Raw genomic sequence first — 25,338 nt, forward strand, 5'->3', positions numbered from 1 at the left:
ATGGTTCTAGATTCTGTGCTGTTGCCACATTATTCCATGCTGCCTTCTGAAGCCAATGAGGCAAGACCAGAAAGGGGCATTGCAAAGTTAAAGGGAAAGAGGGTCTCATAGGCAAAACGGAGGGGGCCTGAGATGAAGGCAGAACTGTGGAGATGGACAAGATAGGAAATACAGAGGAAGTAATTGTATTAAGAAAATGGCATATGCCTGGGCCGCAGCTGTTGGAGGGAGAATCATGTCCTCGAACCATCCTCTCTGAGATCCTGAAATATGTAGCCCTCTACCCCAGATCCTGGCACGCATGCTTCTATTGAACCAATATTTCGACTCAATATTTATGGAGTTCGAGGTCCCCTGTGTATGACAACAGTGAGCATCTGCTGTCGTGATCCCTGCCCTCAGGGAGCTTACATCCTCCAGGGGGTCAAATAACAAATGTTGAACTGCAACTGTGCCCAGTGCCTCTGAGGAAAGGCACACCTTGGTGTGTGGGAGCTCAGAAGAGTGGAATCTGACCCATGAAGGAAGGGCAGGGTACCTTTCCTGAGGATGTGGCAGAGACGCTGAGATCTGAAGAATGAAGAGAAGCTAGCTAAAAGAGAGATGGGAGAAAAAGCCTTTCAGGCTGAGGGTCCAGCCTGCACAAAGGCTCTTTGCAGGAAGAAGAGGAGCCCTCCCACTGGGAGAGTGGTGGGTGAAGAATCTGGAGGGGCGGACAGAGCCACACCTGGCAGGGCCTTAGCAGGTTAAGGACTTGTATCTTTAGCCTAAAATCAATGGGAAACCATTGAATGAATAAGCAGGGTGCCTGAAACAATCAGATCTGCATTTCAAAAAGGCTTCTAACTCAGGTGTGCGGTGGCGCATAGTAGAGAAGACCATTCTCAAGGTCTCCAGCTACTGCAGTGATTCAGAGGAGAGCCAGATGGTCCAGATGGTGGCTGGACCAGGGAGGTGGAGGGATGGAGAAGAGGGACAGACTCGAGAGATATTATAGTAGATACAACTGATCAGAATAAAGGTGGATTCAGTACTGAGATGCTCGCCACAAACACCTCTACATCACATCCTTCAAAGGCAAGGGGCTACACCATACACCTGTTTGTAATACTGAGGTCACGGAACAGTGTCCCTGTTAGGTGGCGGACTCAACAGGTACTTCCTGAAAAGGTGAAACTGACTAGGGGTCTCCCAAGTGATCCTTTTACCTCTAAGCTTCTTTCATTCCTTCTGGCATATGTCCGTAGTCAGCCTCTCTGGTACATCCATAGGGAGAATGCTGCCAAATTCTAAAGCATATACTTTGGGGGGAGTTAATGCAGAACTAAGGTCTACCTTATCCTTTAACATGTATAGTAACAATAATCTTACTGTGAGTGTTGCCCAAGTGAGGCATTCCCCCAACAGAACCTTCTAAAAGGGTGAATGGTGGGGCACCTGGGTGGCTCAGTGGGTTAAGCATCTGCCTTTGGCTCAGGTCAGGATCTCAGGATCTTGGGATCAAGCCCCACATCGGGCTCTCTGCTTGGTGGGGAGCCTGCTTCCGCCCCTCTCTCTGCCTGCCTCTCTGTCCACTTGTGATCTCTCTCTCTGTCAGATAAACAAATAAAAAATCTTTTAAAAAAATTAAAAGGGTGAATGGTAACACCACCCTCCTCAGTGCCAGGCTGGAGCCAGAGGCGCTATCTAGAGGGGACGCTTCTGTGGGACCCCCTGGATGACTGTTCAAAACCAACTGTCCAGGATATTAAGCAAACAATTTTGTGGAAGAAGTGCAAATAGCCAGACACGAAGTACTTGTCTCGGAGCTTGACAACACAGGGGGAAAACCCCAAACTGAAGAAGAGATGAGTGGTCTCTCTGGTGATGTTTGTACCTGATAGCGGTCCTAGGTTTTTCTGAGATGTCTCTTGTGTGTATTGTCTTACACGCTGCTCTCACTCCTGTGCTCAGATGCATGATCTGCTATGGTTTGGGGACTGAGAAGCCTGAGCCAGGGAAAAGTGGGAGATGGATGGGTATGGGAGAGAGAGGCTCCTTTTCTCTTCACCCCTCCAGCAAGACTTTCTTCTTCCCTTCTCAAGCATCCTGGCACAGCGTCACCTCCTCTGGGAGGCCCTTTCCAATTGCCCTACAGGTTCCCAGTGACCCCCTGCTCCAGAGGTTGGAGCCCCTTCTGCATGGGGCACTTACCATTCACCCGATGAGGACCCATCCCGAGGGAGCTAACATCTCATGGAACATCTACTGGACTGCTCCTCTGCCTCAGTGCCCATCAGAATCACCCAAAGGGTTTGTAAAAACCCGATGCTCCGCCCCCAGAGTTTCCTGTGTAAAGAACTCTCCCTTTAAGGGGCAAGATGAAGATTTATTCCCAGGTCTCCCTGCCTCTAGTAACCTTTCTTTCCCTGCCTCCCTCCTTTGCATAGTTAGTTATTCTCCTGCATGTATCTAGTTCCTCAACAGAATAGTCAAGTTCTTTTTTGTATACTTTGTATCTCTGGCTTTGCCTAACCTATTTCTTAGGGCTTAATTTACACCAAGACTGAAGGATTTGGGGAAGGAACCCAGGGAAGCTCCCAGGGCAACAGGATCTGACCTGCTCCCGCCACCCCACAACACCTCCTTCTCCCAGCAATAGGGAAGGAGAACACCCGGTCAAGGAGGTAGTTATTTTCCCCTCCCCTAGACAGACGCCTAGGGCCACAGTTTGGTCTGTTTCCCACATGATGTCACGGAAATAAACAGGCGCATCTTCGAAATTCAGTCATGGAGGCAGCAGAGAGGGGACAGCAGCAGAAATGTGAGAAGTGGAGAGAAGGGGAGGGTGGGGTGGTGTTGACCGCGAAGCTGAAGAGAGAGATGGGCCGGGGCGGGGGGCGGGGGGGGGCGATACGGGGACCAGGGGCTGTTACAGGGTTAAGGGAGAGGGCGGGGAAGAGAGACAGAAGAAGCTGCGGGTCGGTCACTTTCCTGGAGAGAATGAGAAAAGTGAGGGGGTGGCGCTCCTGGCAGGCGCGAGAACTAGAAGAAAAGCCGTGTTCGTTGCGTACTCTCCAGCCTCCACCTCTGTATCCTTCCCGACTCCTCCACGCCTGCCTCTCCCTCTCTGAAACTCCGGGAGCGACGCCCAATTTCCTTCAGCCCCAAAGCCCCGGCAGCGCCGCAGCTGCTGGATACCTGGGGTTGGAAAGGAGGCGAGCCAGGATCAAGGGTTCTGGGGAGCGGGTATAGAAAGGGGCTCCTTCAAGTGTTAAGTGGGTCTGGTTTATTTCTGCAGGGCAAGAGGGCTCAGGCGGTGAGTTCAGGCCAGCAGGTCTGTAGGACTTGCCTGGGCGGAAAGGTGCCCCTTAGTCGGTAGGTATTGAAGGTACTAGGGATCAGAGGGAAAAAACGAGAAATCCCAAGCGTGGGGTGGTGTGCCCTCGGGTCTGTGGATCACACCGAAAGCCTAACTTCTCTGCCAGTGGGGCAGATAACTGAGCGAGCTGCAGGAATTTGGGGCGGATCGGGGTGGGGATGCGAAGGGCAACGGAAACAGGAAGTGAGGGGCAGAGAGTCTGAAGGTGGAGGCAGAGGGACAATCAGTTACTCCGGGGGAGGCGAGTCCGAACCCCGCACTACACCTGATGCGGAGCGCAGCGGAGCACCACTGTACCTCCGAACGCGGGTTGGGGCCCAGTCCGCCCGTGCAACTCGAGGCCGGGAGCCAGCAACTGCCTCACTTGAGGTCCCCACCGCTCTGCTCTTGGCCACAGCCCGGCAGGAACAGAACTACACCTCCCCTGCGGCCCTTCCTCCACTCAGCCCGCGGCTAGGCTGGCACTGGCTTGCGCATCCTGGGAATTGTAGTCCCTGGCCCTGGCCGCCTTCTTTGGGAGGCGGCCGGGATGTCCAGCAGGGAGGTCCTCGCAGCCCTCTCCACGACCCCTCCCTCTTGTCTTTCCAGCTATAGACACCAGCTTCTTGTAGTGATGAGGAATTACTCTGCTTCTGAACATCACGGTCCCACTGGCGGCTACAAACGTGCCTTACTCTCGAGTCACTTTCCTACATTCCCTTTGGTATTGAAACCTTGGATTCCAGGCTGGGCGATCCAGCTTTTAGGGGGCAGCTGTGAGATCTGACGAGACACCGCTCAGCTCTTCACCCTGTCTCTTTCAGCTTCACAGACTGTGCCCCACTATTTTCATACATATCTGTTGACTTGGGGTTCAGAAAATTGGGATTTACACACCGAGAAGAACCGTTGGCATTTCCTCCCCATTTCCAAGGCTGATTTCCACATGATTTCCAGGCTTGTCTCCCCAGTCTTTTTGTTTTGTTTTGGTTTTCCCCTTCTAGTACACCCCTAATAAACAGAGACACAGAACTGCAGGTTTCAAAGAGGAGAAGAAGCAAATTTGTTGTTGTTGGTAGGAGGGCATGAAGGGGAAGGCTTTTCACCTTCCCCAACATCTTGTGTAGATGGGAGGCTGCGGGGGGGGGGGAGGAGCAATAGAAAAGGCAGTAGATGGGGGTGCATGCCCCGCTCTGTACAATATAGAAGAATCTGATATAGATACTTTGTATAAAAGCCACTTGTCCTCATTTGTGTCCTCTTGCTGGCTGGCTGGGTTGGGGGGGGGCACTGGGGGACAAAGAAGCTGGGGGTGGTAGGCCAGGACACAGGGACACCCCATGGTCCCCATCCTCTGGCTGTCCCCTTGTGGGGTCACTTTGGATCCTTGGTGGGGGCATAGCAGAGCTCCAGTGGCCGGGACACCTTCCAGAACTTCTCATTCACCAGTTCCAGGGTCAGGGAGCCATTCAGTGTCTACAGAAAGGGTGGAAGAGAGAGAGAGGCAGGGTAAGAAAAAAGAAAATTGGAGAAGGTAGTAAAGGATACGAGTAAGGCAGGAAGTGACCTAGGGAGGAAGAAAGAAAAAAAGAGTAATAAAAGAGCTGGGGCAAGGCAAAGCAGGGGCACAGGGAGTGATGGGGGAGGAGACACAGATCTCTGGATGCCCAGAGAAAGGAGGGTGGGCCAGTTAGGGTGGGATCCATGGTTCTGTGTGGCCCCAGACCACCCTCCCCAGCACTCCCTCTTACAGCACTGCCCTCAGAGGCTCTCACCGTGAAGGCTCCGCCCCCAGGGGCGATGTAGATGGTGTACTGCTTTTCGCTGACACCTTCCAGACTGGGCAAGGCAGGCTCCTCAGGGCCGTCACCACCTCCGGCACCCCCACCCTCTCCGCCACCCCCATCAGGTCCCCCGGCATCAGAGGCGCCCCCTCCAGGCCCTCCTGGCTCCCCAGCCTCTTGCTGCTGCCTCCGCTCTAGGGCAATGCGCAGGGCCAAGTACTTGGAAAGATGGTCCACTGTGGCATTCCCAGTTGTCTTCACATACCTGAAGTGGGAAAGAGGGTAGGTTTAGGGCACAGAAAACCTTCAATGGACAAGGGAAGTATGGAACTTTCCAACAGGGCCTCTGGGTTAGGGTTTCTTGCTGGGTTTGGGTGAAGCCCACTTCTGATGGAAGTCTATGTGATCTCTGGTTTCTCAGAGGTCAGGGGAAAGACAGGGCTCTCACCTAGTCTGGCAGTATTCTCCCTTCTCCACGAGCAGGGGGTGGGGCCGGAACACGAGCTCAATTTCTCCACCTGGCTCCGGGGGACTGGGGGCCCCAGGAGGGCTTGGGGGGCCTAGGGTGCCCCCTCCCAAGGTCCCTCCCCGGTCACCAGAGTCTTCAGAACCGGCACCCCCACCAACCCCACCAGTGCCACCTCCCCCAGTCCCTACACTGCTCCCCCCTGCGCCCCCACCACGGGGTCGCTTGGGAGCAGGGCCTGGGGCAGAGTCAGGGGCGGAGTCTGAGCTCACATCCTCTCCATCCCCCTCTCCCTCCCCAGGCTCTCCTTCCCCCCCACTCATCGTGGTGGTCTGATCTGACCCGGGCATCGGCCGCCTCACACGCTGGGCCCTGTAGAAGCAAGTGGTTGAAGTTAGAAAGCACCAAGGATAAGGGGTTTAGATTTTAAACTTACGAGAGAACAAGAGATCAGGGAGATATTACTGATGACACCTAATATTTACGAAATACTAACTATATGCTTAAGCACACTGCTAAGTATTTTGCACTGATCGCCCACACAGTACAAATCCTAGAAGCAAGGAATTATATTCTCTTTATAGTTGAGGAAACGGAGGCTTACAGAGGTTAAATAACTTGTCTGCGATCACAGCCCCTTGACTCTCCTCATGGACTCCCAAGAACCAGAAGCACAGGTTTGTAGAAATGTGGAATTTCAGGCCCAACTCCAGACCCATTGAATTAGAATTTGCATTTTTAACAAGACCCTTGGGTAATCTGGATTCCTACTGAAGACTGAGCAATGCTGGCCTAGAAGGTCATTTAATTCCCAGCGGTGTGACTCCAGAGTCTATGCTCAAAATCACTCCACTACTCTAACTTCTAGAAAGTTAAAGGGTGAGCTGTTTTCTTCTTAAGGATAGCAGTGCCAGCTACTAAGAAGCTGCAATTTACGTTCCTGACTTCCAAGCTTCAACAATCATGCTGGGGCTAACTATAAGGATGCTAAGGCACAGAAGCTGGCAGGCAGCAAAGACAGCACCAGGAGTCAGACCCACACATCTGTCCCACCAGCCCTGCTACTGCTTCTCTCCCAGCCCGAACCTGTGCATGGCCTGCATGCGCAGCCCCTCCTCGATGCTGGAGCTCAGTGCCTGCTGGTTGTGCAGGCGGCTGAGGCGGATGAGCACCCGGTCTTGGTGGGCCTCGTATTCCTCCCGGCTGGGGTAGATCTTAGAGATCAGGGCATCAAAGTTGGGGTCCGGCCGCAGAGACCGCTTGGATACCAGCTTCTTGCGGCAGGTAGGGCACTCCTTGTTCCTGGCATGGAAGAGAGGAGGCTCTGAACAGTCAGCTGCCGGGGCATTGAGGCCCCAACTCTGTACCCTTCATCCCATCTCAAACACATCCCTCCTGTTACCCGCTCCGAAGGGCCGTGACGATACAGTCTGAGCAGAATCGGTGGAGGCACTCCTTGGTGGTCATTGTATTCTTCAGCATGTCCAGGCAGATGGGGCACATGAGTTCTGAATGCAGTGACCGAGGGGAAACCGCAATCTCTGTGCCATCCATGATGGCTTCCTGGAGGCATCAGTGAGTGGAAACGATGGTGGGTTGGGGGGGAAAGGGGTTTTAGAAGTAAGTGGTCCATGGAATGGGAATTTTGAGAAATACAGTGAAATAGCAGAATCTGGGTACCCCATGTTGGCCACTTGAAGATGGTAATTCTGAGAGAGAGGAGCTTTGACTTGGAGAGAATGGAAAACAGAAAGGATTAGTGTCCATGAACTAAAAGTAGGAGCTTCGCAACAGAAGGATCGGAGGTTTGGCAAGAGGTGTGGGGGTGGGGGTGGCACAGATTTGGAATTTGGAGAGGGCTTTTTCCACAGAATTTCTAAGTGGGTCCAGGTTCAACCTATATCAGAATCCCCTAGAGTACGTGCTTAAAACGCAGACTCTGGGGCCTCATCTCATTACCATATCAGAACGTTGGTCGGTGGGGGACAGCCGAGAGGCTCCATTTTTAATAAACTTGAGGGGTGAGTCTTACAGGCACTAACTGGAGCCGAGGAACAGTGAAGGTAATTTCTGTCTGTTTACTATCTTTCAGATGAAGGAAGTCATATTTGCTTTATGTCTGTGGCACTAGCTGATGTGAGCATTAAATGAGGTAAACGTGAAGTGCTTGGAAAAGATTAAGATGACTCAAAGGTAGGACCAAGGGAGTCTGTGACATGGGGCAGGGAAACGTTAAAGAGGCTGTGGGATGGGGTCTGTGGATTCAAAGGTTTGGGAAAGGGAGTAAGCTGTGAAGGGAGAGTCCCTGTCACCTGCGGGGTCCGGTGGAGCTCATACAGACTCAGTTCCCACGTTTTGCTGGCATTCTGGGCATTCGCCGGCGTCGTCATGGTGACCGGGCACAGACCCCCCCCACTAGGGCTCCGCCGCGGTGGAGGAGGAGGAGAGGTAGGCTGGGATGGGGGGGAAGGGGGAAGGGGTGTTAGGGGGGCCGCCCTCGCGCAGACCCCGCCCCTCCGGTGGCTCCCCCCACCCCCCTCCGCCCGGCGCCGCGCTGCCCCTCACCCGGATCCAGCCGTCCGCGCCCCGGTTGCCGCAGCGCCTCTCCCAGGGCCCGGGATCCCAGCCCCAAATCCCTCGGTCCGCAGCCGCGGCTCAGACAGCAGCTCCCGCCGCCGCCGCCGCCATGGCCCGGGCGCTGGGGCCCTACGTCACTTCCGCCTGTCCCTCCACTACACCCCCCACACCCGTCAGCAGAGACGTCACCGCCACTCGGGGCTCGGGTGGGACGCGACGTGGGCGCCCGGGCACCCCGCCCTCGGGAAGCGCCCGCTTCGCGTATAGAGCCGGCGTCCCCGGAGTCCCGAGTTACGTAGGGACCCCGGTCTCAGTAGCCCGGCCGGCACCGTCGTGCTGCCAACCTTAGCCACCGTTCCCTTCCCGAGGTCCCCACCCGAGGCCTCCACTCCGGAGGGCGGGGCCTGAGATCTCTTGAACCCCGGGAGGGGACAGTAGGTTGGAAAAGGGGCCACCTCCCCCACTCCGCGTCCCCTAGCGGCTCTGGGGTACAGCTGCCCGCCTCCCCACAACTTCTCTGTAACCCCAGCCCGGCATTCCGGGGAGGGTAGGGGGAAGGCTGCAAAGGATCCTCGGCCGCTTCAGTCCTCCAGTCCTGTGAATGCAACTAAATCCGGATGAACCCGGGATTCCCCTTACCACCCTGGGGACTTGCTCCACCCTCCGCTTTGGCTCTCACTAGACCCTCCGACCCGCTCTCCCCTCGAGGTTTGGGGGCGGCGGCTCGGGACGTCCAGACTCAACTCTCGGCCAGAGCCAGAGACTCGAGAATTGCGTTTGGACAATCAAGAGCCGCGGCCCGGGGCGGGGGAGGGAGGCGCACGAGAGGAACGGGGGAATGGAGACACCACGCGGAAGCAGGGACACAGACACAAGATGGGGCCCCTATAGGGGAGGGGGCGTGCGCGTGTGGGTGGCTGGGGGCACAAGGGGCAGAATGTCTGGAGTGGGAAGCGGGCAGGAGCCTCCTCCAGGACTTTGCAGTAAAGGAAGGGGACGGGGAGGAAAGAGAAGAGGAAGGGGCAGAGCGATCCCCATTGAGGGCAGGGGATGAGATACGGGGCGGGAGGGGGGGGTGCGGGTGGTGGAAAGAGACCGTGGTGGGCGTCCTGTCTCCTTCAGCCTGAGCTGGGGTTCCCGGACTTGGGCTGCAGCTGCCAGGGGGGGTAGCCTGTTTCTGGGACAAGGCAACAGTGGGTCCCCTCGCCCCCTCCCCCAGTTCCCCCCTACTTCCCTGTCCTCTCCTTCAGTCCGTGGCCAGTCCTTATGTGGGCTCCAGAGTCGATTAGCGCAGACCCCCTCCCCTTCCTCCTCCTCCTCCCAGCCCCCTCCCTTCTGCTCTCCTCCAGCCCCTTTCATCGGCTGGTCCATTCCCCTAATCCTGGCCCCCTCCCCTAATCCCCCCCACCCGACCCCAGGCCGGCTGCAGCTATTGTAAGGTGGAGAGAAAGGGGAGGGGGGACTCAGAGAAGGGAGAGGGGTGGGGGAGGGCCACCTGTTCCAAGACCCCTCCCAAGGCCAGACTGGACACCAGGATGGGGCCATGAACAAATCACCCTTGGGGACCATAAAGACCTGGGGAACTGGGGGGAGGGGATTGGGACTGCAGGACCAGTGGGAGGGGGTGGGGCAGAGACACCCTCCCTCTAAAAAGACCGAGTGTCAGGCATACACAGTGACACACACTCTCTCCTCTCACACCCGGCGGCGGGGGTTGCCCTGGGAGACCAGGCAGTGAAAGGGAACAATCCTTCGGGAAAGGGAAAGGAGGGGGAGGTGGGGAAGGGTCTGAGGGCTTAGACACAAGAAGAACCGGAGGTGGCAGGGAAGAGGATTTGGAATTTATTAGGGTCACAAGCACCCCTGCCTCCCATATTCAGCATTTCAGAGCCATACACTGCCACCCCTTTTGTAGCCTGGGAACTCAGAGTCCTCATCAGCAGGAGGCCGGGTAGAGTGGTGGGGGAGTAAGCAGAGTCCAGGGTCCGTGAGGCAGTTACATGAAAAGACCTCCTGGGAGGGGCAGAAACATTTGGACAGATGCACAGGTGGAGACAAATGGGCTGGGTGGCGCCCACTTCGGTCCCATGCCTATGGGAACTTCTGCTGTTCCCTCAGTGGCTCCAGACTCCCTTTACTTGCTTTCTCTTATCATCTGGGTTCCACTACTCTTCCCTCTCCCTCCCCATGATGGCTTCATACCAGTGACTTCCACTGAGGCCCCTGTGATGTATCCACTGTCTTCAGATGCCAAGAATGCGACCACATCTGCCACATCTACAGGAATGGTGGGAAGAAGGCAGAATCCTACTCACTCTCATGGACCCAAAGTCATCACCTCCCACCGGAACCCCTCCCCACCAACACACAAACTCCAACCACCAATCCTAGTGATATCCTCTCAGATTCCACAAATTCTGGGATCTCTTCATTCAGGCCCTTTCCCTAGGGCCTCCTCCTCATTCAGTGCTCACCCTCAGGATCCCCCATATGTCCCACCGGGATTATTCCAATCACCTGTAAGAAAATACTCATAAGTGGGTGAAAGTTTCTTTTACAGACTTTTTTTGTAGGCTGAATCTATGACCCTTTTTTCTTTTGTCTTCATTCCTTGTACACTTATTAAATATCTACTATTTGCCAGGCCCTGTGCCCAGATTCTCTCTGAAGCCCAGAGATGTTGTTGGGTATCTGGAAGGATTCTGCCCTCGGTCCACAGCCTCCTACCTTGTCCAGCACTTTCTGTGGCACTTTCTGTGTCATGGGTGTTGTAATGAACCCTGGGAGGACAGAGTTACAGCGGATCCCATGTCTGTGGAAGGGAGAGTGGCTGCTGATTCTGGAAGAGGACTGAGTACTGACCTGCCTCCCATACCTCCCACACACCTCAGCAAATCCCTCTGTACCCCCAGGGCTGTCTGACCAACCGTCCAAGCTCCCGAGCTGCAGTCTGGGTCAGCCCAATCACTCCGGCCTTGGATGCTGCGTAGTTTGTCTGTCCCATGTTCCCCACCTATAGGTGAGTCAGAGATTTGGGATGAGTCAAGAGTCCCAAGGAGGGGCTCTCCTCTCTATGCCCAACTAGCTGGCTGACCTCATCCCAACTCAATCTGACCTTCCCTACGATGCTACTGATGTTGATGATGGACCCATGGCAACCACTGGACACCAGGGCTTGGGCTGCAGCCTGAGTGACTAGAAAGATGCCCTGGTGAGGAGAGTAACAAGGCAGAAAGGAGTGACAGTCCTTCCAGTAACAAGGCAGCTGGAGTGACAGTCTTCTTCCAGCTCCCTCCCCCAGGCTGGAGGAGCTAGAAGCCACAGGTTCAGAGGTCGCCACCTTGAGATTGACAGCAATGACTTTGTCCCAGTCATCCTCAGACATGCGGAGCAGAACCTCATCCCTGGTGATCCCCGCACAGGACACGACGACAGATGGCGGGCGAGAAAAGCAGGCCTATGGAAGGGGGCGGTTACACACCAAAACCCAAGTACAGCCGGGGGAATGGAGGCAACGTCGGCTTTTTAAAAGAGGGCGAGGTCCTGTCGCGTTCACCTGCACTTGTTCCAGCAGGCGCCTGACTGACCCGGCCTCAGACACGTCAGCCTGGAAGGCGGCGTGGGTGCCGCCGGGCGCCACCTCCTCGCTCCCCTGCCCGCCCAGCAGCCACACCGTCTCGCAGGCCGCCGCCCTGTCCAGGTCGCAAGCGGCTACAGTGGCCCCCTCTCTGGCCAGGCGCACACTGACGGCCCGGCCGATTCCGCTACCCGCGCCTGAGGTGGGAAAGAACACGCGGGAGGGGGGAAAAGGGGAGTGGGCAGGGGTCAGAGGTCGACAGGGCGCAAAGTTAGTAAAATTTGGGCCGGGGGCTAGAGGTCACAGCGCCTGTAGACGCCGAGGGGGCGCCCCGACAACACTCCAGCACCCCAACCCGCCTGGGAGGACATTCCCCTCAACCTGTGACCAGGGCCAGCGCGGAGCGGAGCCTGAGCTGAGACGCCATGTCCGGCGGCTGGTGGGCGGGCACCCAGTACGGAGCCAATCCTAGCGCAGAGGGGGCGTGGCAAGAGCAAAGACGCGCCAATCTAAGCCAGGCCAGCGTTGGGCCATCTGGGGCCACCAGCGCAGGCTGACCTCCCATCGCGGGGGCGTGGCCAGTTGCCACCACTTGGGGGCCTGGGGAGACGAGGGTCCCTTATTCCAAAAAAGACAAAAGACCGCGTGTGGGGCGGAAGATCCGAGGACTTTATTTCCGGTCACCACCCCTACCTCTTGATTCAAACAGTGATATCAAAAGAATAGAAAAAAAAAAAAAATCGGGCCAGGAGATTAGCAACCCACCTACCCCCTCAATCACTCCCAAATCAGGACACACGATTGATGTTTAACTGATGTACATCCCCGGCTCTTCCTGCTACCCGCCCTGTCCAGGGCTCTGGTCTTCCCTGAAGCTTCCACCAACAGGTGGGAGGGGGAGGCAGACCTTGGAAGAAGACTGTGTGTAGTAGCTTGGTCCTCGGAAAACAGGTTGGGTGGGGCACACAGCATAGGCTGTCATCACCCCCTCTGTTTTCCAGCCTTCTTCATGGCCCCCTTTAGCCCCCAAACCCAACAACATGGTCAGCACATGACTTACACTATGGTCCCTCCGACTTCTCACTCTCACTTCTGCAGCTCCTGTAACACTGCAAAATCCTGATGGCCCTAATGCCAAAGTCACCACTTCTCTAGGATACAATTTCCTTTGCCAGATGTCCCTGGTGAGGGCCCCCAACCTCCACAGACCCCTGACCTGGAGGACTTAGAGGCTAGAGGTTTGGGACTGCAGTGGGGACGGTTTACCCCACCTCTCACTCGAGGTGGGCTATCAGCACCATCATGGCAACTCCCCCCAGGAGCCCCAGCACCTCCAGAAGTGACTGCAATGGTGACGCCTCCCTCAACAGCTCAGGCAACACGGACACTGTTGCTACGTAGATAAAGCCACCTGCAGTGAATGGCAGAATCCAGCCAGGACCTGCACCACCAGCAACTTCACTGCCCACTGCCCCTCCTTCAGTTAGGAGGGCACAGGCTGTGCCTGCCAGCGCCCCTATTGCCGTCAGTAGTTGCAGACGCATCGCCTGGTGGGCAGAAAAGACAGAAAGGTACTCAGCAGCATCTAAAGATGATCAGCGGTTAGGCATGTGTGGTGGGATATAGGTACATATGGGCAGGGTGCATGTCTTGGAGAACTAAAGACTGAGGCAAAAAGAGGAGGATCTAGAATAGACACTTTCTGAAAAATCTTAAAATATCAAAGAGGTCCTACCTATAGACACACTCTGAGTGAACAGGTCAAGGTGAAAGACCCTCATAAACCACTGAGATGGTTTGTAGACCACAAATGAAGAGACAGAATTTCTTCCCCCTCATTTCTGTTGTTCCTCACAGTACAGCTTGTTTGGAACTAATGAGTGTTGATCGTGGATTCTGGGTGGGTGAGCAGGAGGTAAAGAGTTTGAGGCAATCATGTCTGATGCACAAATCACCAACCTGCTTTTTGCTGCATCCAGACTGGACCAGGATGGCAAAGTCCCCGACTTCATGGGGCACTTCGTGTAGCAGGACGGTCATTGTAGTCAGGATCCCAAGCCCCCGACCTCCTCTAAATGAAGCACCAATGGCCAGACCATCTGTGAAGTTGTGTGCCAAGTCAGCAGCCAGATTCAGGTACCCTGATACACGTAGGTCTTGTACAAGCGGAAAGAAAGATAAAATAATTAGAGACATCTATCACTCCTAATTTCAGCTCTGGTCAGCCATTATCACATCTCCCCCCAGAGATCACTTCACCACCCAGCCCCTTCACGTTTCCCGGACACTTGCCATTACCCACAATGCACATTCCATGTGAAACACAATATCCCTGGCCCAAGTTTATCAATAACTCTGTCCCTCACCTGAACCTCTTTTTTCTTCTCCAGAATTCTGAGGTCTCACTGGCCCATCTTTGAGCCCTGTGCTCCCTCCTCTCCTCTTCCGAGACCCAGCTGCTTCCTTTTCTTCTTCCTCTGAACTCTGTTTCTCCTTTGAAGGACACTCTGCAGGAAGGAGTTGGTAAAAGTGGAGAACAGAGACCTCCAAAAATGTCCTCAGAAAGGAAGTTCCCTCCCACCTAAGAGCCATAGAATAAGGGGATTCTAAGGCAGGCAAAATGCTTTTTAAGGAAAGGGACTTACCCTGTTTTCCATGCCCATGACTTCCCTGTGTGTGACCATGAGCATGTCCATGTCCATGACTGTGTCCATGTCCTCCTTTCACATGTCTCACAAATTTCTCCACCACAAGAAAGGCAACAATTCCACTGAGGACCCACAGTCCCACAGACAGAATGGGGCCCTGGCCTGGAAATAGAGGCATTGAGACATTAAGGGAGATGATGTAGATTCCAGACTCCTCTCCCCCAAGTGCAGGAGGAGAAGAGGGAGGGAAAGACCTTCCCCAACATCCCAACACATCTTCATCCACTCCTTCCTCACCACTATGAGAGTGTCCATGTCCAGGCTGCTCCAGAGAGTGGTGAGAATGAGGTTCTGGAGAAAGGGAGAGGAGATGTCAAATGAGAGAATACCCTGGCCAAGTGGCATGCATTTGGGGGAATATTGGATAGTAAGAGATGAAAAAAGGGCAAAGAACCCTTCTGCCTAAAGAATAAAATATTAAGATTTACAATAGTGGCCAAAGATCACTTACCCAGTGCATGAGGGATGAGGTGCAGAAAGGCATCTCCTAAGAGCCCACCCGAAGCAAAACTGAGCAAGATCTGGAGCAGAGAGCGGTGCCGGGGGGAGTTTGATTCCACAGGGATAAGGAAGAGGACAAAAAATGGAGCTGCAGAGATCAGAACGGTGGCCCCCAGTGCCTGGTGAGGGAGAGAGTCAGGGGTCAAGTGGTGCGGGGTTTCCCAAAAATCCAGAGCCGGCCCCTCTCTCCCCCATCCCCTGGGGACTCACATAGGCCCAGAGAGTGACAGTGTCCAGGTCCTGCTTGATGCCTGGAGCCCCAGACTCCCCATGGCCTCCATGGCTGTGCTCATGGTCATGTCCATGTCCTCTGTGGTAGAGGCTCTCATGTGATTGGCCATGGCTATGGCCATGGTGCAAATCCTCATGTGAATGTCCATGTTCGTGACCGTGGGTATGCCCGTGCCAGATGCTCTCGTGAGTGTGGCCATGGCCATGGGCATGACTGTGGCCATGGTGGAAATCCTCATGTGAGCGCCTGTGGCTGTGGCCATGGAAGTCCTCGTGCAGGTCCTCGTGCAGGTCGCCATGACCCCCGTGTCCGGCCACTAGCAGCCCCAAGGCCGCCCAGGTCAGCAGTCCCACGGACACCCAGTGGGGGGCCCCCTGGCCTCTGGCCATCACGCTGACCAGAGGGACAGAGACAGTGACTCCACTTGACCCTCAACTCTACACCTATGAGGTGCCAGTTTTACTCCGTTCGTGCCCTCCGTCCACTTCTAAGGACCGCTACCACATTCCGCTGTTCCCACCCACAGTGTTCCCAAGACTCGGTCTCTTTATCTCAACCCCCCTCCCGGATATAGGGCCCCCGGGACACCGCTCTAGGCTTTGATTCTCTACTTTACGGACTCTCTGGGCCCTAGTCTCTATGATCCACCAGGTAGTGGAAAAGGTCTGGAAAGGACGGTAGGGTAAAGCAGGGAATTCTCACCGGCTTCGGGAATCCTCTCCTTTCCCGGTTTGCTCGGACGTGGCAGTCCCGCCTCTAGCTCCCGCGAGAACAGGAAGTTCCGTCCCACCTCGGTCCCAATACCTTTACCAATATGGCGGCACTCGGGTGGCGGCCCAGTCGCCTGCTCTGGCGCGCATGCGCGGGCGTGGAGGTTATTTGAGGGAAGGCTGGGCGAGGCCGGCTAACAGGGCCGAGGAGACCGCCTCCTCCGTTTCCAACTAGACGAGGGGGCGGGAACTAGCGCGGAGACTTCCCGTCTATACCAAGATGGCTGCCATGTCGGTGCTGTCATTTTGGTACAGAGCAGAGCGAAGCGCTTAATTTGACCCGGTTTAGCCCAGAGTCTTTTCCTCTGGGGCTTCCTCGTGCTCAGCTAGTCCCCTGGTCAATACTTGGGAATCCCTGGTACCTCTTTGGTATCCTTGCACTCAGCCAAGAATCATGTCTTGGGCTGCTCGCCCGCCCTTCCTCCCCGAGCGGCATGCCGCAGGGCAGTGTGGGCCGGTGGGGGTGCGAAAAGAAATGCATTGTGGGGTCGCCTCCCGGTGGCGGCGGCGACGGCCCTGGCTGGATCCCGCAGCGGCGGCGGCGGCGACAGCAGCCGGAGAACAACAAACCCCGGAGCCGGAGCCGGGGGAGGCTGGACGGGACGGGATGGGCGACAGCGGGCGGGGTGAGTGTCCTAGCGGACGGACAGGCGAACCAGTGACCGCGTTATCTGCGACCCCTCCCCCCAGTCCCCTGGCGCGCTTTCCCTGGCGCTCCCGCCCCCTTGTTTGTAAACATGCGTCCCCTCCCTCCCGGGGGCCTTAGCGCCCTCCCCCCCGGGGCGGGGCGGGGAGGGGGAAGCTTCCGCCCTCCCAGCTTTGGTTGTTTGAGGCCCTGCAATCTGGAGGTCCGGGGCGGGGACACGAGTCCTTGAGTTTGGGGACTCTGGACGTTTGAAGGCAGATCCTGCGTCCTAGGAGGGGTCTCTTCCGCCTCTTTTCCTTGTACAGTCCGGCTACAAGCTGGGAATGGAGGGGCCGTCAGTTCCACCCCACGTGCTGCCCCACCCACATAAGACATGTCTGGCTTGGGGTGACCAAATGCATTGCGTGGAATTCTCCCTCGCTTGATCTAGCCTGTCTTTTGTCAACCCCCTCCTCTCATCATAATTAGGAGTTAAACTGTTGTTTGACAACAGTGTGTTTCTGGACATGAGGATGAGTGGAATGGGTTGGGGTGGGGTGCGGTAGGGGACTAGAGAATTAAAGTCTCCAACTGGATGATCTAAGACTCATTTTCTCTTTTTTGTCTTTCTGTCTGTCTGTCTCTGTGCCTGTGTGTACCCCTCCCTCAGACTCCCGAAGCCCAGACAGTTCCTCCCCAAATCCCCTTCCCCAGGGGGCCCCTCCCTCTTCTCCTCCTGGGCTACCCCTACCCCCTTCAGCAGCCTCCTCCCTTGGAGGCTCTGGGGCCCCACCCCCGCCCCCGATGCCACCTCCCCCACTGGGCTCCCCTTTCCCTGTCATCAGCTCTTCCATGGGGTCCCCTGGTCTGCCCCCTCCAGCTCCCCCAGGATTCTCCGGGCCTGTCAGCAGTCCCCAGGTGAGAGGTCATGGCTCACTGACTGCCTCTCCACTTTCATTTCCTTGTTTTCCTTGTGACCCCAGATCCTTGTGTGAACTTCCCCATGGCCCACTGACCTTCCAGTCCTCTAATCCTGGCAGGCCTGTGGTCCTTGTGAGACCCCTTGCCCTTCCTGAGGTGACTTATCTTTCAGTGCATGCTTCCTCCCCAGCCCTGTAAAAGAACCTTGATATTCTGATGTCCCTTTGATTTATCAGGGTTTTTTGCCCTTTTTGTCCCATCTGCCATCCTGAGATACTTGCCCTTCAGGGCCCCTGTATTGCACAATTTCAGGGAGAATTGTATGCCTAATGTCTTTGGGGTTGTGCTCCAGGGGTTCCCCTTCACGTAGACTGCAGTGTAAATAATGTCCTCTGTAATGTGCAATGCAGGGCCCTGCCTAGATGGTAAGGGATGATTTCCATGACCTCTGAGAGATTCTCCTTCCCAATGAGTCTCCCTGTGACTTCCCTATTTCCCCCTATCCCAGATTAACTCAACAGTGTCGCTCCCTGGGGGTGGGTCTGGCCCACCTGAAGATGTGAAGCCACCAGTCTTAGGGGTTCGGGGCCTGCACTGTCCACCCCCTCCAGGTGGCCCTGGGGCTGGCAAACGGCTATGTGCAATCTGCGGGGACCGAAGCTCAGGTATGGGGCTCAGAGGATGACCAGAGAGGAAGAGAGTGTCTGACATTTACCATCACTTGTGGGATTCCCAGGGGCTCATGGGGTTGCACTGCAGCAGGTGGGTGGGGGGAAGCCTGGTGATAGGTAAGGGACCTGAAGCTCAAATATGGGATGGGGGATGGTCAGAGGAAAGAAGATGTTGGTATAGGGTTTTGAACAGTGAACAATGAGGAGAACCCTCATGTCTGGGTCCTCCTTCTCTAGATTTGGTAAACACACAATAGATTTAAGCTAAGTTCGCTGGGGGGAAGTTGGCAAGAGACTTAATGGAGAGGGATCTACGTGCAGCCTTGTTAGTGCTATTCCCCTTGCCTTCTAGGCAAACACTATGGGGTTTACAGCTGTGAGGGCTGCAAAGGCTTCTTCAAGCGCACCATCCGTAAGGACCTGACCTACTCGTGCCGGGACAACAAGGACTGCACGGTGGACAAGCGCCAGCGAAACCGCTGTCAGTACTGCCGCTATCAGAAGTGCCTGGCCACCGGCATGAAGAGAGAGGGTAAGGGCCTGCATCAGCCAAGCTTTCTGGGCTACCTTATGGGAAAGGAGGGAGGAGGTGGAGGGAGGCTGCAGAAAACCGGAGACTGTACTTCTCAGGAGGACTGGACTGTTCTCTCTCCTCCTCTAGAGGGCGATATTTGATTTCTCTCTCCCCTCATCAGCTCTAGTCCCTGAGTTTCCTTCTTAAAGGGGGTACTCCTCTGTTGCCTGCTCCTTTGACCCCTCCCCTCCCTCCTGCTAGGGTAGGCTAACATTTCCTGAGCCACAATGGGCTTCTCTGTCTCCTCTTCAGTTACCTGAATAGTCCCTCCTCCTTGATACAGTGGTTGCTTATCTATGGTTCTTCCTCCAAAGTCTGGGACTCTACTCTCTTAAGTTATAGACTTTACTGAAGACTTCAGGGCTGCCTTTCTTTTCTTTATCTTCTTAAGTGTGATTCTGGAATTTTCAGACACTTTGGAGTATCTTGGTCAAATCCCTCCTTTTAGAGAAGATGAGCCTGAGGCCTGGTTTTCCTAAGGTCATGTAACAAAGTGGGGATCAGAACCCATCCTTGAAGACCCAGGCCAGTGATCCTTTCACTGCCTCTTAGTTGAATCAGAAGAGAGTCAGATTTGCAGTCAGGTACACATGGATTTAGATGGATGACTTACTGTGTATTATGTGAACTTAGACAAGCTATCTAACTCTCCAAGCCCTACAATCTTCATCTTTAATAACAGGGATAAGAGCTCACAGGATTCTCACAATAATTGGGGGAATATTAAAATGTGTTTTCATATTTTTTAGCATGTAGTTGGTCCTCAGGTTAAATGTTAACTTTCTCCCTAATCCTTTACCATCCCTTCCCGTCCTCCTCCTTGGTTTATTTATCTGCCCTTTTATAACCCCTGCTTCCAGACTGCCTCTGGTCCCCTGTTGCTAGTGACTTCCCCAATTCCTATAAATATTTTCTAAGGGCCATGAGAACCTTGATAAGGCCCTAAGGACATTTCAGAACCCCTTACCGCTGACTATTGACTTTCCCCTTTTTCTTTTCCTCCTCTTCCCACCCCCAGCGGTACAGGAGGAGCGTCAGCGGGGGAAGGACAAGGACGGGGATGGGGAGGGGGCTGGGGGAGCCCCCGAGGAGATGCCTGTGGACAGGATCCTGGAGGCAGAGCTTGCTGTGGAGCAGAAGAGTGACCAGGGCGTTGAGGGTCCTGGGGGAACCGGGGGTAGCGGCAGCAGCGTGAGTGATGGGGTCAATCCAGTCTCTTTCCTGATGGGGGGTGGGGTGGGAGTCTGGGTTGGTTCTGTTTCCCTCTCCTCTCCCTTTCCCTCCCAACCCTCCCCTCCAAAACTGCCTGGGACTGGAAGTGCTGCCAAACAAGGTCTCTCAAACATCCGAGGTGGGTGTGATAGTTTTCTCTGTCCCCATCCCAAAACAACCCAGTGGTGGAACCACAGGCAAGTTCTAAATGCATAATTGTTTTCACGAATGCCAGAGGAGAAGCCTGACTTACAAGGATTGGTTCAGATGGTTTTGAAGGGAGACTCCTTTAAGGAGGTGTTGTCAGAAACCTCTTACAAGGGGGGCTTCCACTGTACCTCCAGACCTTCCATAACTCTTACCCCCCATCCCCCGCAGCCAAATGACCCTGTGACTAACATCTGTCAGGCAGCTGACAAACAGCTATTCACGCTTGTTGAGTGGGCGAAGAGGATCCCACACTTTTCCTCCTTGCCTCTGGATGACCAGGTCATATTGCTCCGGGCAGGTCAGTGACCTTGGATTCCCCTGAGCTCTTGACATATGACCCCTACTTCAACTTCTGACCTTCAGTGACCCCAGTGCATACTTATATACCACGGGGCCCAAGTTCATTGACCTCACCACTTCTTCTCTTCCCCTGATATGCTTTGAATCCCATGGTCTGATCTCTGGCTCCTGACCCTTGCTGCCCCAACCCAGGCTGGAATGAGCTCCTCATTGCTTCCTTCTCCCACCGATCCATTGATGTCCGAGATGGCATCCTCCTCGCCACAGGTCTTCATGTGCACCGCAACTCTGCCCATTCTGCAGGCGTGGGAGCCATCTTCGATCGGTCAGTGGCCCTCGGCTGGGCTGGCCTGTAGGTAGAGGGGGTGGGGCTATAGGCTGGTCCGTGTCCAAGGCTGGCTGAGCTGTGACCTTTGAGTGACCTGCAGGTCCCTCTCCAGGGTGCTGACAGAGCTAGTGTCCAAAATGCGTGACATGAGGATGGACAAGACAGAGCTTGGCTGCCTGAGGGCAATCATTCTGTTCAATCCAGGTAAGAGGAGGATCACCCCTATCTCTCAAGACCAAGGCAACCTTGGAGCCTCCTCTACTCCAGAGACTCCTAAGTTACCCAGCTATTCCCCTCAACCCGGCAATCTCCCAGCTGACCAAGAAAAACCCACATCCACTGATACGCTCCCATTTGACCCCATTCCATAACTTGCCCTGCTTCCCTTGCCAGGCATCTGGTAAAGGGCCAGTAGGTGGGGCCCAGAAGGGACATTGTGTGGGCTGCATCTCCACATTTGTTCTGACTTGATTTGTTTTCCTTCTTCTTCCCCCTCTTTTCCCTGCCATCCCAGATGCCAAGGGCCTCTCCAATCCTAGCGAGGTGGAGGTTCTGCGGGAGAAAGTGTACGCATCACTGGAGACCTATTGCAAGCAGAAGTACCCTGAGCAGCAGGGACGGTGAGAAAGAGCTGTGGGGGTGAGGGGTTGGGTGCCATGAGGGTGTGTTCAGGGCACATGTGGTTCCAGCTATCTTCTCCTGCCTCTCCCTCAGGTTTGCCAAGCTCCTGCTACGTCTTCCTGCCCTCAGGTCCATCGGCCTTAAGTGTCTAGAGCATCTGTTTTTCTTCAAGCTCATTGGAGACACCCCCATTGACACCTTCCTCATGGAGATGCTTGAGGCTCCCCACCAGCTGGCCTGAGCCCAGACCCAAATGTGGTGCTCCTCACCTGAGGAGTACGCATCCGAGGGGGACTCTGGCCTTGGGGCATGGTGGGGAGGGGCCATGCCCTAGAATCTTGGTGGGGTGAGGTGTAGAGGGCACAGCTGAGACCTCCAAGAGGATCCATAAACTCTCCAGGGGGTTTGCGTGATATCCCAAGTCAGAGGGGACTCCAGATCCTTGTGAGGGCTGGACCTCTCTCTTCAGTGGCCTTGAGTCTCTGAATTTGTCTGGGTCTGCCATGATTTGGGGTGATTTCTCATCCCCTGCCTGGAACGATCTCTCCTTCCCCCAGCACAAAGCACTGGCCTTGCTCACAGGACCTTGCTTCCTTCTCATCTTGCCTCACTTAGCTACTCAAGCGAAGAGAGAAAATGGGAATTCGTTCAGAGATGGATATCGGGGGGCAGGCCCCCCAAACTGGTGGACATGGGAGTAGTGCTCTGGCAGTTGGGGGCTACTCTGGAAGAGGGAGGGTCCCTGTCACTGTCTCCTGTCCAGAGTCCCTCTTACACTTCACCTCCTGCTGCAATCAGACTGAAAAATAAAAAGATGGTGGTGGTTAAGGGGTGGGTGGAGATGTAGGAACCCATCTGCTATTTTTAATTTCCTCTGAGGATAGAGACTTGCAGTTAGACTCAAAGAAGTACTGTACTTTCCCAGGTTGACTAAGAAATGCCAGTGGTGGAGGTGGTGTTTGGGAAAGGGTGGGCCCTGGAGATGGTCTGTCCCCAGGGCCCTTCAAGCACTGGCCTTCCCAACCCCTTCCCCCACAGTTTCTTGTCTAACTAGGGGAAGGAGCCTGGGGTGTGCTGGCAGGGTGGGGTGGGGATGGTTTGGTGAGTAGTCCTCAGGCCCTTCCCTTCACAGCCCTCCCCCAGACCTGGGCACACACAGTGTGGCCTGGGGGACACAAGACCCTGGCCTGAGAATTGAAGGGGGATGGTCAGCCTGCAGAGATGGCCTGCTGGGGCTGCATGACTTTTGCCCTGCAGCTCTTCTCTCTGGGGTTCCTTTCCCTTCTCTTTCACTCACACATAAAATAGCTTTCAAATTAAATCGCTGTTTTCTGGACTGAGGTAACTGTATTGGCCGTGCGTGTGGGGGGTTATCCGGTCGGGAGCTTCGGTGGAGCTCCCTTGACGCCGCCGCCGAGAGGGCCCCCGAGAGGCGGGCACAGGGTGGGGGACACAAGGCGCGCTTTGTCGGGGAGGGGGGAAGAGGGTGTGCCAGCCTGGGGGCGGGGCCGGCTGGAGGAGGAAGACGGGGGCGGCTGATTTTCAAAGGCGCCTTGTTCGCTTGCGCCCTCCTAGCGCCAGTGGGCGGCGGCGCCTGGGCTCGCTTCTGTCTTCTCCCGCCGCACTGCGGGCTCCGGGCAGACCGGGCGCCGTGGCACTGCGGGCTCCGGGCAGACCGGGCGCCGTGCCCGTCCGTGGGGGCTCACTGGGCGCTGAGCGCCCTGGCCGCCTCCGTCCTTGCTCGCCCAGAGGCGGCCTCTCGTCCTTGAGTAACCCTGTTTCCCTGCGCTCTTCCAACGGGCTTCGACGGCCCCCTCATCTCCCCGCTGGGTCCCTTGCCACCTGGGCTTCCGGATTCCCTGACCTCCCCCCGCCCCCGTTTTCATCTCCTTGGACCTGATTAGCCTGCGTGTGTCGGGCTGTCCAGTCTCTGGCAGTATCTGCCCCCACGCCAGGTCCCTCTGCCTGCGGTGTAACCACCTGCCCCGCCCCTTGCAGCCGTCGGGTAGCAGGTTCCCAGTCGCTATCTATAGCCTAGTCTATAAATACCCCCGCCCCAGGCCGGCTCTGTAATTACACTGGGCGGGGCGAGGGGAAGTAATTATGGAGACCTGATGGGGGGGAGGTAGAGACCCCCCCCCCCCAGGCCCGCCTCTTCCCTCCCACTGTGCCCTAAGTCCCTCCCAGGACAGCTGAAAAGGGGCTCTGGGCCCCCAGGTGGGAGGGAGTTGGGGTGGGGGCTTTGACTGGACCCCTGAGGCCTAGAAAAGGAAGCGGCAAGGGAAGAGATACCGGGATTCCCGAAAAGGTAGTCTTGGGTACAGGCCATTCAGTCTGCAAGGAGCAGGGGAGAGCAGTCGAGGATCAGCGAAGGAGGGCTCCCGTCCTCCCACCCCCAACCAGGTGGAGACCGAGGGTGGGGTTTCCCCTCGGTGGCTGTGGGCGGGCGGCTGGAGGCGGGGGCTGGGCTGGGACGGGGGCGGGGGCGGGGTGGGGGCTCTGGGCCGCGGGGTGGCCGGGGACACAGAGGAGCGGCGGCCACCGAGGAAGGAGTGGCGCCAGAGCCCCGACGGGCGCCCGGTTGCATGGAGGTGGGCCGCTGAGAGCTGTCGCTACCCGACAGCCCCTGACCTCCGCGGGACCCCAGCGTCCGAGGCTCAGAGCCTGCTTATTCTCTCTTGTCAGCTTTGGGGCGTTCTGCGCCTCTGGCCGCCCGTAGGTCCCTGGGACCCAGTGTTCGGGTCGCCAGCCATGGAGCGATGCAGCCGCTGCCATCGCCTCCTCCTGCTGGTACCGCTAGTGCTGGGGCTTAGCGCGGTCCCCGCCAGGGCAGGTAAGAGGAGTCCCTGACGCCTGCGTCCTCGGAGTCAGGCTCCAGCTCTCAGTATCTCCCTGGGTAGGGGACAGCTGATGCCTAGGGCAGAGCTTCTAAATCCAAGAAGGGGATTTGGGTGGCTAAGGGCCCTGGGTGGAGGGCAGGTCACCTGGGTCCCTGGGAACCAAGGTAGGGGGAATCTCTTTGCCTCCTTGTAGGGACTGGGAGAGGGCAGGTAAGGCTGAAAGATGAAGTCTCACCTTAAGGAATGGGACTGGGTGCTGGGGGTTCTCCAGGGAGAGCCGAAGGTGTGCCCAGGTCCCGCAGATGCTGGGGTGGGGAGGCAGATGTCAGTATTGATGGGTGAGCATTGTGTGTATGTCTTCTAGGCTTTTCTATCTATATGTCTGGGGTGAGAGGGGAGCATCTGTGGGTCAGTGCAGAGCTTAGTAGGTAGAGAAAGAAGGGACCCCTGGACTATTTGTCCCACTGGCTTCCCGGACAGCATCCCCTTCCCCCTCCCTGTGCCCTCGATGCTGCCACGCGGCTGGCTCTGGGGAGCACTGGGGCTGGCTGCCAACAGGACGGCCGCTGGACAGGCTGGGATCAGGTGTCTGAGGCAGGAGCCAACTCTTTGCATTCCTGCCCCACCCCTCCCCCTCTGGCCAGCGGGGCTCCCCTGGGACCCTGGTGTCCACAACCCCAATCTTTTCCTTCTTTTTCCCAGGATCCAGAAGTCCTGGCGCCTAGGAAAGGGATTTGATGCCGGAGAGGAGGGGGCTGGGAGTACCTGGGTTCTGGGCCAGGCAGGAACAAGCCTCCCACTCCTGGCAACACTGAAGGCTGATTTGCATATAACTCTACTATTCATTTCTTCTTCGTTCTGGAGAGAAAATGGTCAGAAGAGCAGCATAAAGGATTTAGATTAGATCACAGAAAGAGGAACTTCCATGATGCGAGGAGCATGAGGCTGAGGGACAGGAAATGGAAGTGTGCCATGTCTGTGGACTCTTGGAGCCTTTTTCAAGGAGGAAAGGAATCCTCTAGGATGGAGATGGGGGATGGTTAAGATGACTGTCTTTTATTTTGGGGCTGAGTGGCTAGAG

The 25,338-nt window shown here is 56.0% G+C and overlaps 5 protein-coding genes and 1 long non-coding RNA gene across 19 annotated transcripts in view; 3 read left to right on the forward strand and 3 right to left on the reverse strand.

The window, feature by feature from the left end:
• Positions 1 to 2,628: 2,628 nt before the first annotated feature.
• On the forward strand, positions 2,629 to 4,386 carry LOC131834259 (uncharacterized). Its single transcript, XR_009354803.1, has 3 exons — positions 2,629 to 2,803; positions 3,281 to 3,357; positions 3,950 to 4,386. It is a non-coding gene; the product is annotated as an uncharacterized LOC131834259 (long non-coding RNA).
• On the reverse strand, positions 4,380 to 8,865 carry RING1 (ring finger protein 1). 2 transcript variants are annotated; one of them, XM_059178679.1, is made up of 7 exons: positions 8,156 to 8,842; positions 7,903 to 8,043; positions 6,993 to 7,153; positions 6,677 to 6,892; positions 5,573 to 5,962; positions 5,116 to 5,389; positions 4,380 to 4,816 (listed from the first exon to the last, which is right to left on the reverse strand). In XM_059178679.1, the coding sequence occupies exons 2-7, from the start codon at positions 7,978 to 7,980 to the stop codon at positions 4,715 to 4,717; spliced, it is 1,221 nt and encodes a 406-aa protein (XP_059034662.1). In that variant the 5' UTR covers positions 7,981 to 8,043; positions 8,156 to 8,842; the 3' UTR covers positions 4,380 to 4,714. The 2 variants fall into 2 exon arrangements, with proteins under 2 accessions (XP_059034662.1, XP_059034663.1); XM_059178680.1 differs by lacking the exon at positions 7,903 to 8,043 and having other exon boundaries at positions 8,156 to 8,865.
• Positions 8,866 to 9,986: 1,121 nt separating this feature from the next.
• On the reverse strand, positions 9,987 to 12,359 carry HSD17B8 (hydroxysteroid 17-beta dehydrogenase 8). 6 transcript variants are annotated; one of them, XM_059178689.1, is made up of 9 exons: positions 12,126 to 12,343; positions 11,724 to 11,941; positions 11,508 to 11,624; positions 11,283 to 11,375; positions 11,095 to 11,180; positions 10,895 to 10,979; positions 10,642 to 10,684; positions 10,370 to 10,444; positions 9,987 to 10,180 (listed from the first exon to the last, which is right to left on the reverse strand). In XM_059178689.1, exons 1-9 carry the CDS (start codon positions 12,307 to 12,309, stop codon positions 10,164 to 10,166), a joined length of 918 nt encoding a protein of 305 aa, XP_059034672.1. In that variant the 5' UTR covers positions 12,310 to 12,343; the 3' UTR covers positions 9,987 to 10,163. The 6 variants fall into 6 exon arrangements, with proteins under 6 accessions (XP_059034672.1, XP_059034669.1, XP_059034671.1 ...); XM_059178686.1 differs by having other exon boundaries at positions 11,283 to 11,395; positions 11,429 to 11,624; positions 12,126 to 12,309; XM_059178688.1 differs by lacking the exon at positions 10,642 to 10,684 and having other exon boundaries at positions 12,126 to 12,359.
• Positions 12,360 to 12,390: 31 nt separating this feature from the next.
• Positions 12,391 to 16,029, reverse strand: SLC39A7 (solute carrier family 39 member 7). Its single transcript, XM_059178684.1, has 8 exons — positions 15,888 to 16,029; positions 15,164 to 15,578; positions 14,904 to 15,072; positions 14,690 to 14,743; positions 14,390 to 14,554; positions 14,111 to 14,251; positions 13,704 to 13,900; positions 12,391 to 13,291 (listed from the first exon to the last, which is right to left on the reverse strand). Exons 2-8 carry the CDS (start codon positions 15,572 to 15,574, stop codon positions 13,019 to 13,021), a joined length of 1,410 nt encoding a protein of 469 aa, XP_059034667.1. The 5' UTR covers positions 15,575 to 15,578; positions 15,888 to 16,029; the 3' UTR covers positions 12,391 to 13,018.
• Positions 16,030 to 16,179: 150 nt separating this feature from the next.
• On the forward strand, positions 16,180 to 22,753 carry RXRB (retinoid X receptor beta). 3 transcript variants are annotated; one of them, XM_059178681.1, is made up of 10 exons: positions 16,180 to 16,581; positions 17,251 to 17,498; positions 18,010 to 18,166; positions 18,525 to 18,704; positions 19,765 to 19,937; positions 20,337 to 20,466; positions 20,661 to 20,793; positions 20,897 to 21,000; positions 21,311 to 21,416; positions 21,511 to 22,753. In XM_059178681.1, exons 1-10 carry the CDS (start codon positions 16,350 to 16,352, stop codon positions 21,656 to 21,658), a joined length of 1,611 nt encoding a protein of 536 aa, XP_059034664.1. In that variant the 5' UTR covers positions 16,180 to 16,349; the 3' UTR covers positions 21,659 to 22,753. The 3 variants fall into 3 exon arrangements, with proteins under 3 accessions (XP_059034664.1, XP_059034665.1, XP_059034666.1); XM_059178682.1 differs by having other exon boundaries at positions 20,909 to 21,000; XM_059178683.1 differs by lacking the exon at positions 17,251 to 17,498.
• Positions 22,754 to 23,517: 764 nt separating this feature from the next.
• COL11A2 (collagen type XI alpha 2 chain) overlaps positions 23,518 to 25,338 on the forward strand; it is a 29,469-nt gene continuing 27,648 nt past the window's right edge. For 3 of the 6 annotated variants that reach the window (XM_059178692.1, XM_059178695.1, XM_059178696.1), the window contains exons 1-2: positions 23,994 to 24,008; positions 24,103 to 24,250. In XM_059178692.1, the coding sequence (XP_059034675.1) occupies positions 24,003 to 24,008; positions 24,103 to 24,250 (154 nt within the window). In that variant the 5' untranslated portion in view covers positions 23,994 to 24,002. Of the gene's footprint in view, positions 23,821 to 23,987; positions 24,009 to 24,102; positions 24,251 to 25,338 lie in introns of those variants that run through there. The other 3 variants (XM_059178693.1, XM_059178698.1, XM_059178699.1) reach the window with 3 other exon arrangements.

This window comes from Mustela lutreola, chromosome 6, assembly GCF_030435805.1.
Source record: "Mustela lutreola isolate mMusLut2 chromosome 6, mMusLut2.pri, whole genome shotgun sequence".
Lineage (NCBI taxonomy): Eukaryota > Metazoa > Chordata > Mammalia > Carnivora > Mustelidae > Mustela > Mustela lutreola.

Bases quoted from the DNA above. Each gene is read 5' to 3' on its own strand.
- HSD17B8 (XM_059178685.1), bottom strand. From the start codon at position 12,309: ATGGGAGGTCAGCCTGCGCTGGTGGCCCCAGATGGCCCAACGCTGGCC. The intron at 10,980-11,094 runs GTTGGTCAGACA...TCCCTTCCACAG, and splicing joins GCAGCTCGGGAGCTTGGACG to ACATGGGATCCGCTGTAACT. The intron at 10,181-10,369 runs GTATGAAGCCAT...TGCCCCTCCCAG, and splicing joins GGCCTCAGTGGAAGTCACTG to GAGGTCTTTTCATGTAACTG.
- RXRB (XM_059178681.1), top strand. From the start codon at position 16,350: ATGTCTTGGGCTGCTCGCCCGCCCTTCCTCCCCGAGCGGCATGCCGCA. The intron at 17,499-18,009 runs GTGAGAGGTCAT...CCCCTATCCCAG, and splicing joins GGCCTGTCAGCAGTCCCCAG to ATTAACTCAACAGTGTCGCT. The intron at 21,001-21,310 runs GTAAGAGGAGGA...CTGCCATCCCAG, and splicing joins AATCATTCTGTTCAATCCAG to ATGCCAAGGGCCTCTCCAAT.
- SLC39A7 (XM_059178684.1), bottom strand. From the start codon at position 15,574: ATGGCCAGAGGCCAGGGGGCCCCCCACTGGGTGTCCGTGGGACTGCTG. The intron at 14,555-14,689 runs GTGAGGAAGGAG...CTCTATTTCCAG, and splicing joins ACATGGACACTCTCATAGTG to GCCAGGGCCCCATTCTGTCT. The intron at 13,901-14,110 runs GTGAGGGACAGA...CGCTTGTACAAG, and splicing joins AGAAGAAAAAAGAGGTTCAG to ACCTACGTGTATCAGGGTAC.
- RING1 (XM_059178679.1), bottom strand. From the start codon at position 7,980: ATGACGACGCCGGCGAATGCCCAGAATGCCAGCAAAACGTGGGAACTG. The intron at 6,893-6,992 runs GTAACAGGAGGG...CTTCCATGCCAG, and splicing joins GTCACGGCCCTTCGGAGCGG to GAACAAGGAGTGCCCTACCT. The intron at 5,390-5,572 runs GTGAGAGCCCTG...TTCCCACTTCAG, and splicing joins GGAGAATACTGCCAGACTAG to GTATGTGAAGACAACTGGGA.